Raw genomic sequence first — 12081 nt, forward strand, 5'->3', positions numbered from 1 at the left:
GGTTGAACTTGCTCCAATGCCTGCCTGCTCACAGAGGTAGCTGGAGATATTAATCCGAATTTGGGGATTGACCACTCCTATACTTGTGGCAATCACCTGAATGCATCCATCAAAAATTGAAAGAAGCAACATAATGTGGTACAGCATAACATGGTACAAACACCACTGGTGAGAATCTTGAGCTTCAGACCTGCTCCCCAGTTTGTTTGGCGTTTTGGTTGTTGGGGGGTGGTGGTGTTTGTGTGTTGGGTTTTTTGGGTGGTTTTTTTTTTTTTGAGGCTAGAGAGCTTTTCTGGCTATTGGTGGTCTTTGAGGGCAAGTCTAGTGCCCACTGTGATGAAAGCTCTTCACCTGGCCTATGCTGCTTTCATGGGGATGCTTGGATAGTCTGCAGAGTTGTGTGGGTGAGGTAGAGATTAAGATGTGAATTTACCACCTCTTTGAGGAGTGCCGTACTACATCTTTAAATCATTCTAAACTCAGACAAAGGTGAAATGTTTAATGTGTAAAAACAAAACTAAAAACACTCAATCAGGTTATTTGGGTGTAATCAGAAAGGTCTCCCCTTCATACAGTCGCTGTTCATTTGGCAGCAATATCTATAACTGACATTTTGAGTGTTTTTCTCTACCCCAACTCATGGAGGACCTCATTTGGTTTCCCATTCAGGCAAAGACAAGGTTTCCTTTTTGGACTCTGCTTTTACTCCCTTAAGAATAAACCTTTGGAGATGTTGGCAACTGCCTGTTCACCACATTTCTGTGACAGTGACTCTCATGGTAGATGTGATATTAGCTGAAAAGGTTGCAAAGAGGAAAGTGCTCATGTTTTATCTTTAGCACACTGTAATTTTTGAGGATAAGATTGCTCTTGAGATCTGTACTGTGATTACAATTGTGCTCAAATGGTATTTGTGTTTGGAAGTTAACCTACGTTCCTTTGTCCTCTTGCACAGCTCAGGTGTCAGCTGTTTGTATTGGTTTGTTGTCAGTGTAGGTCTTTCAAGGTGACTTGAGGACTTTGTCCTCATGACCAAGAGATGAGAGTTTGACTTGTTCCAGTAACTCTGTGGTCATGGAGAGGGAGGTGTGAGGGCAGGCTCTGCCTGTTGTGCAGTACAAACATCTCTGGCAGGATGCAAGGAATAAGCACAACGCAGCTGCAAAGGCAAAAATACCTCCCACCCCCACTGCAGTCAGGCTCCTGGTGCTGGCATTACAGATGTGCACACATCATGTGCAAGTGGGCAATGCCTCTTAACAAAAGATTATAAATAAGCAACCTTTTAGGACTTAGAGTATTTGAAACACTGAAGTAGAAAACGAGATCAAACCTTGAAACACATCCTGAGCTATAGCAAACCGTTTTTAAAGCTCAAAAGAATGCACAATAGACAACCCAGAACTGAGGAACGGGAGGATTGGCATAAGTTACAAGAAATGAAAAACTGCCTGTGAGATATGTGGGAGAAAATACATAACCACAATCTGTAAGTCTCTCCAGTTTCAAAAAAGACCAAAGTGAACATAAATGGGAGGTGAAACACTATGTACATGTGTTGGATCCTAATATAAAGCAAGGAAGTAGTGTGTGATGGAAAGGGGAGAAGGGAAATAATGGTTTCAGATAATATTTGGGGGATAAACAGAGTTGCTGAGCTGTTTGTGACTGTGATAGTACAGCAGTTGAAGCTCTCTAACTCTGTCATCGCTTAGTCATCAAAAGTTGCCAAGTGAAGATTATAATTAGTATGTATATATAATTAGTATGTATAAAAGCAAAGCTAACATACCAGAACATCAAATTTCTGACATTATTGTGTCAGGTTGCTTTAATTAAAAATTGTTTTGCTGCCACATATTAAACACAGAAATGTAGTGAACATGCACTTCTCAGAGATTACTTGGGCTAACACTATGGAGAATGAACTTTTTTTTTCTAAAGAGTAAGACTTCATTGCAGAGGGCATACTGAGAGCACACTGTTAGGATTTATGTTGCTAATTTTGGGGCCTGATTATATACAGCAGTCAGCTGGTCTTGTACTCTTGTTAAGAAACCTTAAGTTATAGTTTCTAAGAGAACCTGCAGTAGTGGATGTAGAAAGAAGACAGAAAATTCAACAGGAGCAATGAAAAGAAAGCCAAGTCTTAAAGTTCATGTCACTTCATCCTGTAGAGAAGTAAATGGAAATCCAGCAAAAAGATAGAAGTGGAATGTAAATACGAAGGTGAATTTGTGGAAATGATGGCATCAGTCTTGCCACACAGCACAAGAGTGCCAGGAATACTCCCTTCTGTTCAGCTCTGAAAACCTCAGGCTAACTTCTCATCCACTTAAAGAAACTAACCGATGACTTTTTAGGAATTGGTTTAGATTAGAAGCTGGGAAAATGATTGGGGTATCTAAATGAAGGAAATGCTGCCAGTAAGAGTTAGTCTTACTGCTTATTTTGGAAACTACCAATACCCTTAAACTGAAAGGCACAAAAAGGAAATGTTATCTGAGCAAAGACAAATGCTGGCCAGCATTGTCTTTATTTGCTCAAATCCAGTGTTTTAAAAACCCTTACCTTGAAGCTGAAGACACTCTACAGATAAAATGTCTCCAAATAATTCTAACTTTAATGTACAAAAACATACATGCAGTCTTTATTTTTAGCTTCTGCTTGATTGCTTCATTTATTTTTTGATACTATGCTAAAGAAACCTGCTAAAAACTAGGTACACAATACTGGGTTTCAAGTGAGTATATTTTGGTATTGAAGTATTTTATTTTTCTGTTCTAGCCTCTTGTAGTGCCTCACAGAATTCATTCGACAAGTAGAAATGTGAGAGAAGAAAAGACACGCTCTGAAATAAACTGTAAGCATGTGTAATATGACAATGTGAAATATTCTTAAAATAATAATTGATAATCACTTACTTCAACTGGTGTTCTGGGTATCTAGCACATATAGAAACATTTTTAGTAATATATAGGAAAATAAACTTATGCTGTTTCACTTACAGGTATAGGTTCTAGATGACCATGCAAAAGAAATATTAGTGTAAAACACTTGAAGACACCCTTTGTCTGCACTTCAGCAAATCTCACTATTGCTTCATCTTAATTGAACAGCATGCAACCTGAGCTCATCTCAGAGCTGATTGGTATAGCTTCATGTGCCACTCCAGCAAGGATATTTGGAGTGATGCCAGATTCTGCTGGGTAACAGAATGGCAGAGGAAGATTTTTCTTCCTTAATTTAGTATCTTGTTGTAGTTTTTGCTTTTGAATTGAAACAGTCATGTAGAAATCAGGAAGGAGGAGGTTGATCACTGGCCATTAAAAGCAGACTCCATCCCCCAAATTGTAGTGATTCTTTTGCTTGAATTAAATCAGAGCAATACTTGGAGCTTTAGTTGTCTTTTCTTAAGCTAAAATTGAGAGGAGGAGTGTTAAACAGTATCTGCCAGAGAGTTGTCCTAGAAGACGTGATTAGCTCTCTCCAAACTTCATTCAAGGCTCTTTAGTGCTAGTGAATCTCCCAGAAGAACAGATCCAAGAGTGAATTTACACAATGGATGTGTTTTTTCTATAAATTACAGCTGTATTGCTCCTCTAAAGAGGGCACTTCACTGCCCTGTTTGCTGAATGGTTTTCCTGATCCTTCTAATGAATAGGTGGGGCAAGTGGTGATTGTGCTGTCTTTGTGATAGTAGAGTACTTTCTGTGCCCATTAGTTTCCATCAGGCACAAGTTCGGTATGTGCACGTGTCAGAAGTTTCCATCAGTGGGGATAAGATACACTCATTAAACTGGATTTTTCTTTTTGGTAGCCTTTGGAGCTAAAGTTTGTCTAATTAAAGTCCAACTTAAATTCTTGTTTTCCTTTTCTCCCCTTTAGTTGGTCAAGTAAAATTTGATCCACCCTTGAGGAAAGAGACAGAGCCGCATCATGAATTTGTGAGTAACAAGCAGCATGGGCTATGCTCTGCACATTATTCCCTGCAAATATCTGTGGAGGAGCAGAAATCCAAGATGTGTAGCATACTTCCTTAGCACTACTAAACTTGGTAGTGATTTTTCTGACAAGTCATAACATATTGGTCCTAAATTTTTTGGTGCTGTTACACTATATGCAGTAAGACGCCTTATTTGTGGGCTCTGCCAGGTGTGATGTGTGTGCTAAGCAACAGCCCTTTGTCTTGTGGGTTTCCTCTGTCCTTTATATCTCATTGCCAAGTATATAATTCCATTTATTTATAGTTATTTTATTAATTGTAGAATTACTGTGCGTACTCAAATGTATCTCTCCCTTGTGCTTGTATTGACAATGACTGATAATGGAAATAATAAAATTGAGAGCCTGGGAAAGAGGTACGATCCATTTTAGAAAATTGGATTTTTGTGGGGTTATTTTCCCACGCAAACAGTCTTCCTGTGGCCCTGCATCACACCTGAGCCACGCTGAGTCTGGCAGTTGATGTATTCTGTAAAGGTGTATTGCCCACGTTTTCTTCTTATGGACCCATCAATATGAGAACTCAAGCAGTGAGGGAAAAGGCGTCTGTGCTGTCTCATGCACACGATTGCACTAGCTTCCTCTCTTCTGTGGAGACTGTTGCTTTCCACACTTGGCAGTTTCTTCACATTCCTGGATAAAAAAGACACTACTTTGCTTCCTTACTGCAGGCTTCTTTGTTCTCTTTGTGTTTCTAAGGCAGGTGTTAAGGTGAAAAAGTTGACTTAGTGCATAGGTGGGAGGGACATCGGCTTTGCCCTGAGTTGGCTTTGGAAAGGGTGTGTACCTAGGAATGTAATTCCTCTTCTGTAGTCTGCAAACCACTTATGAGTGGGATTTCTGATGCAGATTTTCTTGTATTGCTCTGTAGTTGTACTAAAATCTCCTTCCCAGTGCCTTGTCCTTTGGTAGTGGGTCAGCCGGCTCTGGGTGTATGAGGGTGTATATAATCTTGCTCTTCCTCGGCAACTGGCTGGACAGGTAGTCTGCTGTTTCTGGTGCCTGTTTGAGATGGAGGAGAGTAGTTTACCAAATCACACATAGGACTTAGGCAATTATTTCAGAGATGTTATTTAGACCTTGACATAACTGCATAACAACATCATTTAGGATCCCTAGTTATACAAGTGTTTATTAAATATGATAATGAAGTCAGTGTTTCTACCATAAACTCATCAGTTAACTCAAAATGATTTTTTGAATTGATTCCAAGTTATTCTGGCTTTGCTTCCCTGTTGTATTGTCTGGATTATAAAGAGAATACAATTGATAGTATTGTATAGTTCAAATTATAATGCTTTTGCTCCTTAAGAATTTTATTTATTTATACACACACAGAATCATAATTGCAAAAAGGTGTTAATGGAGAAGCTGAAGTTTTAAAAATACTTTTTCCATTTCTTTCTTCTTTTATCAGTCACTGACTATACAAACCAGTTAGTTGACAACTTTATGGGACGGAGAGGTGTTTTCATTGCACCTTAGGAACCCGAGTTGCTAAACTGGGGAGAGGTTTTCTGCAGGGTTTAAAGCACAAGTTTTGAGAGCACTCCTGCGGCAGATGTTCTCAGAAGGGACGAATCGAGCCTTTTCCTACCTTGTGCGTTAGCAATCAGGACCTTTGCACTTTGGAATCTCAGAAGCTCTTGCTGCTCCAAGAAGGGACTTGAATGATCCAGATTAATTCTTCTGATAAGGAAATCTCTTAGTATTGTCTATTCCTGTCAGAGTTTGGATAATTGAAACCTGTCCAAAGAACTTGCCTCATCTCCCTGTCTATAAGGAAGGTCTAAAACTGCTTTTTTGGACCTTTCTGAAGAGGGAAATAAACTGCTCCACTGCTCATATCAGAATGAAGCATGCAGACCTGATCTGTCCTTTCCAGATAAAACAGACCTATGATTTTGAAAATGATGATGTTGGGTCTAGAGAACAAAGAAAAACCATATTTTGTCATTAGATATAGAACGAATGGAGAATTTAAATTGGCACGTCAAAGCACACAAGAGGCCTGTTCAAAGAACGGATGCTCTAGCAAAGAGCCTTAGCACAAAGCAGGCTGAGGGAGAAGTTTGTAACAATCTGCACGCTCTGGGAGAGAAAGTCTTTTAAACGGAAGTGGGAGTAAGAGATGCCTGTCTGTTCCTCCAGCAGTAACAGTGTGGATCCCTTTTCATTAAAGCAGTTCTTCTGACCCTTCTGCTTCTGTCTCACTAAAGCATGCTTAAACTTTATGCTTATTTAGTTATGGGTACGAGTGCACAAGCCAAAGGACTGAACCACTGCAGCATGATGAGTTATTATTGGTGGTGCACTGAGATGTTGAACTGGTACATACTTGCCTCTTACTGAGGCAGTTTGTTGCTCCTTGCCACAGCTCCGGTGATGAACAATAATTCATTATTTTTGGTGTGATTCAGTAGTGTTTGGTAATGTGACTATACCTGTAGCTGTGTTTTACACCCCATCCCCAGAACTGTCTGAATATGGTTTGAGTTTCAACTAACAACTTTTTTTTAGCAAGAAAATTTCCCTTTATGTATTTCTGGCTTTCAGTCACAATGTAAATAACTTGAGTTTCTTGATCTCTATCTAATGAACAGCCTGACAGTAACGATTTTTTGGACAATTCAGAAGAAATATACTACACTGCAAGATCTAACCTGGTATTTTCATCTTATGCTTTTCTTTGTCAGTGTCAGTTTTGTCTTTGTTTTCCTTTTTCAAAGCTCATGTTTTGTCCTGTTGTTGTACTGGTGTTTTCATCAGTGTAAAAGTCATTCAATGTAAGGATTAGTCTATATGTGTATTTCTGTAATGAAGGAAGGAATTCTTACTATGTGCAGTATTGAAAACATTTAACCTGTGTTCATGTTTAGTTGAATCACTTTTATAGAAGGGGCTCAGTATTGTGCAGTCATTCTGATTTCTTTATTTAACTGCCTTACAGTGCATAAATTGTTAATTTTTTGGAGGGTGATTAAAAATAGAAGAGACATTCTCTTCTTATTTTTTCTGGTAGTTCCTTTAAGTAGTCTCATGAAAGACTACAAAATTACATATATGTAAGTCTCTGAATTCTCCAGATGGTAATTATGTTACAGAATGAATATACACTTAATACAAACAACAGAAAGTGGGGTCACAAGTGTTTTCAATAGCATTTGGCATTGTTTATAGTCTGATACATTTTCCAAATTTCCTCTTACTGCACTGCTAAAAAATTTGGTTGTTAGCATTGCAGTGTAGAAAATACTCTAGAAAGTGAGTTTTCTTATTTCTCTGCTCTTTAGACACTATGTAGTTAGAAAAGTAATGCTTTTAAATCTTGGACATCTTCATATACTGTTGAAAAAAAAAAAGAAGAAACGTTTTGTCCTAGATGAAAAGCATTATTCTGCTAACTTTATTTGCTTTGTGAGATGTTTAATATAAGTGCACTGAGGGGCAAATGGAAAACTGGGGTGTTTGGGAATGGCCTTGTTTTGTTTTTTATGTGATGGCTTTTGTTTTGGATTTTTTTTTGTTTGTTTTGGCATCAGATGGCTTGGTGTGACTTGAATCTGCCAATGCCATAGTTACTGAGAGCTTAGACTGTCTTCCTCATTCTTGGAAGGAACTTCCTGTATTGCTTGATTATAAAAATGTTTCACCAATTGTTTTGAGATCAGTAGCTTAGATTTCTCTGTATGCGGTTGGGAACACCTCCATCCTGTGTAATTGCTCTGGTTTTGGGTGTGTGGTTTTGTTTTTTTTGGTTTGGTTTGCTTTTGGTTTTGTCTTTTCAGTTTAACACTTTTAAAAATCTTTTTCAGGTTGCTTTCAGTGTTGTCGCATAGCTTGCTAGCCTACTATCTGTGGGTCTAAGAAACAAATGAGAACATGTTCCCTTACTGGACTGCCCTTTCCCATCCTTCTTTTGCCCCATGCTGTTCAGTACACTCTTCAAAACTGATTACTATGATAAAGCTCATAAAGTACTATTGTTGTCACAATCATGAGAGGGTTTTTAAAGTCAATCGACAGTGCTTTCTGTGTCTCACTGCTTTCTTCACAACGTCCTGTGCTCATTGTGAAACAGAGGAGAATTCTGATTTTTGGTGGTAATGCTTCACCCGTTTGTGAGATTTTTCCAGGAAGACATAATCCTTCTGGAAATCAGAAGAAATATTTAGTAGTTGGTTCATTCTTCTGTTGTGGACCAGGACATACTAATGAGACTTTCTCTCTCTGTCTCTCTCCTTCCTGCTCTGATAATATTGGCTTCAGATGTGTTCAATGACCATACTCACTCCCAGGGCTCCTGGCGGGTCTCTGCACTCCCCTGGGGTTTCCCTGGCTCAGGAAACCCCCCTGTACACTGCGATCCCTCACTCCGCTGCAGAACGCACGTGCACCGGAGCTGATCACCTCTGCGAGTGACTGCTGGTGGCAGTTATGCCACGTTTAAATCTGCCACTGTTAGTCCTGCCCTCGCCCACACCTCGTCAGCTGCTCTTGTGAGAGCCGCCGGCTCCTGGCAGGCCTCTGCACTCCCCTGGGGTTTCCCTGGCTCAGGAAACCCCCCTGTATTCCATGATCCCCCGCTCTGCTGTTGAACGTGTGTGCGCCGGAGCTGATCGCCTCTGCGAGTGACTGTTGGTGGCAGCTACATAGCGTTTGGCAGTGTTGAATACATTGATGATAACTTCCTTCTCCAAGTGACAGCGGAGCCAACGAGGAGAGGCGCTATGCTGGACCTTGTTCTCACCAACAAGGAGGGGCTGGTGGGGAATGTGAAGCTCAAGGGCAGCCTTGGCTGCAGGGACCATGAAATGGTGGAGTTCAAGATCCTTAGGGCACTGAGGACGGTGCACAGCAAGCTCACTACCCTGGACTTTAGGAGAGCAGACTTTGGCCTCTTCAGGGATCTGCTTGGTCGAGTACCATGGGATAAAGCCCTGGCAGGAAGAGGGACCAAGAAAGCTGGTTAATATTCAAGGATCACCTCCTCCAAGCTCAGGAGTGATGCATCTGAACAAAGAGGAAGTCAGGCAAAAATTCCAAGAGGCCTGCATGGATGAACAAGGAGCTCCTGGACAAACTCAAACACAAAAGCCTACAGAGGGTGGAAGCAAAGACAGGTAGCCTGGGAGGAATACAGAGAAACTGTCCAAGCAGCCAGGGATCAGGTTAGGAAAGCTAAAGCCCTGATAGAATTAAATCTGGCCAGGGACATCAAGGGGAACAAGAAAAGCTTCTATAGGTATATTGGTGATAAAAAGAAGACTAGGAAAAATGTGGGCCCTCTCCAGAGGGAAATGGGAGACATGGTTACCTGGGATATGGAGAAGCCTGAGGTACTCGATGACTTTTTTTGCCTTGGTCTTCACCGGCAAGTGCTCAGGCCACACTACCCAAGTTGCAGAAGGCAAAAGCAGGGAATGGGAGAATGAAGCACTGCCCACTGTAAGAGAAGATCAGGTTCAAGACCATCTAAGGAACCTGAAGGTGCACAAGACCATGGGACCTGATGAGATGCATCTGCGGGTCCTGAGGGAACTGGCAGGTGAAGTTGCTAAGCCACTGTCCATCATATTTGAAAAGTTGTGGCAGTCTGGTGAAGTTCCCACTGACTGGAAAAGGGGAAACATAACCCCTATTTTTAAAAAGGGAAAAAAGGAAGAGCCGGGGAACTACAGGCCAGTCAGTGTCGCCTCTGTGCCCAGTAAGATCATGGAGCAGATCCTCCTGGAAACTATGCTAAGGCACATGGAAAATAAGGAGGTGATTGGTGACAGCTAACATGGCTTCACTAAGGGCAGATTGTGGCTGACATTTGGTGGCCTTCTACAATGGGGTTACAGTGTTGGTGGATAAGAGAAGAGCAACTGACAACATCTACCTGGACTTCTGCAAAGCATTTGACACTGTCCTGCACAACATCCTTGTCTGTAAATTGGAGAGACATGGATTTGACAGGTGGACCACTTGGTGGATAAGGAATTGGCTGCATGGTCACACTCAAAGAGTTGCAGTCAGTGGCTTGATGTCCAAGTGGAGACCAGTGACGAGTGGTGTTCCTCAGCGGTCAGTATTGGGACTAGCGCTGTTTAACATCTTTGATGACATGGACAGTGGGATTGAACGTACCCTCAGCAAGTTTGCCGATGACACCAAGCTGTGTGGTGCGGTCAACAACGCTAGAGGGAAGGGATGCCATCCAGAGCGATCTTGACAGGCTTGAGAGGTAGGCTCGTGTGAACCTCATGAAGTTCAACAAGGCTAAGGGCAAGGTCCTGCGCGTGAGTTGGGGCAATCCCAAGCACAAATACAGGCTGAGCAGAGAATGGATTGAGAGCAGCCCTGTGGAGAAGGACTTGAGGTACTGGTGGATGCAAAGCTGGACACGAGCCGGCAATGTGCGCTTGCAGCCCAGAAAGCCAACCGTATCCTGGGCTGCCTCAAAAGACGCATGGCCAGCAGGTTGGGGGAGATGATCCTGCCCCTCTACTCCACTCTGGTGAGACCCCACCTGGAGTACTGTGTCCAGCTCTGGAGTCCTCAGCACAGGAAAGACATGGACCTGTTGGAGCAGGTCCAGAGGAGGGCCACAAAAATGACTGGAGGGATGAACACCTCCCCTATGAAGAAAGGCTGAGAGAGTTGAGGTTGTTTAAGCCTGGAGAAAAGGCTGCAGGGAGACCTTATAGCAGCCTTCCAATACCTGAAGGGGGCTTACAAGAAAGCTGGAGAGGGACTTTTTACAAGGGCATGTAGTGATAGGACAAGTTTTTAAACTGAAAGAGGGTAGATTTAGATTAGATATAAGGAAGAAATGTTTTACAATGAGAGTGGTGAGGCACTGGAACAGGTTGCCTAGAGAAGTTACAACATTGGTGGATGCCCCATCCCTGGAAGTGTTCAAGGCCAGGCTGGATGGGACTTTGAGCAACCTGGTATAGTAAGAAGGTGTCCCTACCCATGGCAGGGCGGGTGGAACTAGATGATCTTTAAGGTCCCTTCCAACCCAAACCATTCTATGATTCTATATGTGGATTTTTCAAACGTCATAAAGACGAAAAGATTATACTTTTTCACAAGCATAATGTATCACCAGCTACTGTTGGGCTCTTTCCCATGCTGTTCTACTTGTTTTATAAAATACCTTATGGGCAACAACTCTTTTGCAGAGCTATGTGTCTCTAAGATCCTACAAAAAAATTATCAGAAATTGAGGCATATTTTGGGCAGCATAAGTCATAAAGATATACAGTCGAGGTGGAAAGAAAATTTGGGGAGTGAGTGAGAGTATTTTTACCTATTACCTAGCTCTTTGCACAGCTGCATGGATTATATAGCAGCTTATGCAGTCACTATGCACATTACATTTTTAAAATTTGACACTTACGATGTGGTTACCCTTAAAAATTATTCCTCTACTTTTCCTCTTCCCCCTCCCTCTGCCTCTGTGCTCCTGAAACAGCTACCTGGATCTGCCAGAAGAATGGAGAAATCCAGTACAGGTCTTGTTTGCAGGGAAAATTCAGTGTCCAAACCCCAGTATCCCTTCATGCAAATGACAAACAGACAAGGACAAGATAGTACTTCTCTTTGATCTTCTACAAACATACCCCTTTGTTTCATATCTAAATAAATAACAGAATATTTTGCTCTAGGTACAAGGCTCTTTTTCAGGATAGATCTCTCTTACTTTTTCTGCAACTAGCCAACAAGTTTCTCAGGAACTTACTTGGGTACCTTCTGTCGTTTGAGATCTTCTTGCACATGCTCCTTCCTGTCATTTCGAGTTCCTCGTGTTCCTATTCTGGTCACTGTGCTGTGTTTTGGCAGCTGTTTTGTGACAGTCTCCTTTGCCTCAGGAGCAGCAGAGGAATGCCGGACTACTGCTGATGCGTAGTCCCCTCCTTGTCTGGTGGGACCTCTAAACCCTTTTCTGCAGAGTTGCCCTTCCCATCCCCAGCCACCTCTCGTGTATGTGGTTGGTCTGTCCTAGCTGCAGGACTTTTTCATTGGGTATGTTAAGCCCCATGGGGTTTTGTTGCCTACACCTCCAGCTTGTTGAGGTTCCTCTAA

At 41.9% G+C, this 12081-nt stretch overlaps 1 protein-coding gene across 10 annotated transcripts in view; it reads left to right on the forward strand.

The window, feature by feature from the left end:
- Window positions 1–12081, forward strand: part of MAP4K3 (mitogen-activated protein kinase kinase kinase kinase 3) — a 90022-nt gene that overhangs the window by 33723 nt on the left and 44218 nt on the right. For 8 of the 10 annotated variants that reach the window (XR_012774895.1, XM_075496709.1, XM_075496710.1 and 5 more), the window contains 3 exons: window positions 2788–2863; window positions 3889–3947; window positions 6609–6671. Coding sequence is in view for 9 of the 10 variants with exons in the window: in XM_075496709.1 (XP_075352824.1) it covers window positions 2788–2863; window positions 3889–3947; window positions 6609–6671 (198 nt within the window). In the remaining variant the exon portion in view is untranslated. The remainder of the gene's footprint in view (window positions 1–2787; window positions 2864–3888; window positions 3948–6608; window positions 6672–12081) is intronic. The other 2 variants (XM_075496712.1, XM_075496714.1) reach the window with 1 other exon arrangement.

Source organism: Mycteria americana, chromosome 3 (assembly GCF_035582795.1).
Source record: "Mycteria americana isolate JAX WOST 10 ecotype Jacksonville Zoo and Gardens chromosome 3, USCA_MyAme_1.0, whole genome shotgun sequence".
Taxonomy (NCBI): domain Eukaryota; kingdom Metazoa; phylum Chordata; class Aves; order Ciconiiformes; family Ciconiidae; genus Mycteria; species Mycteria americana.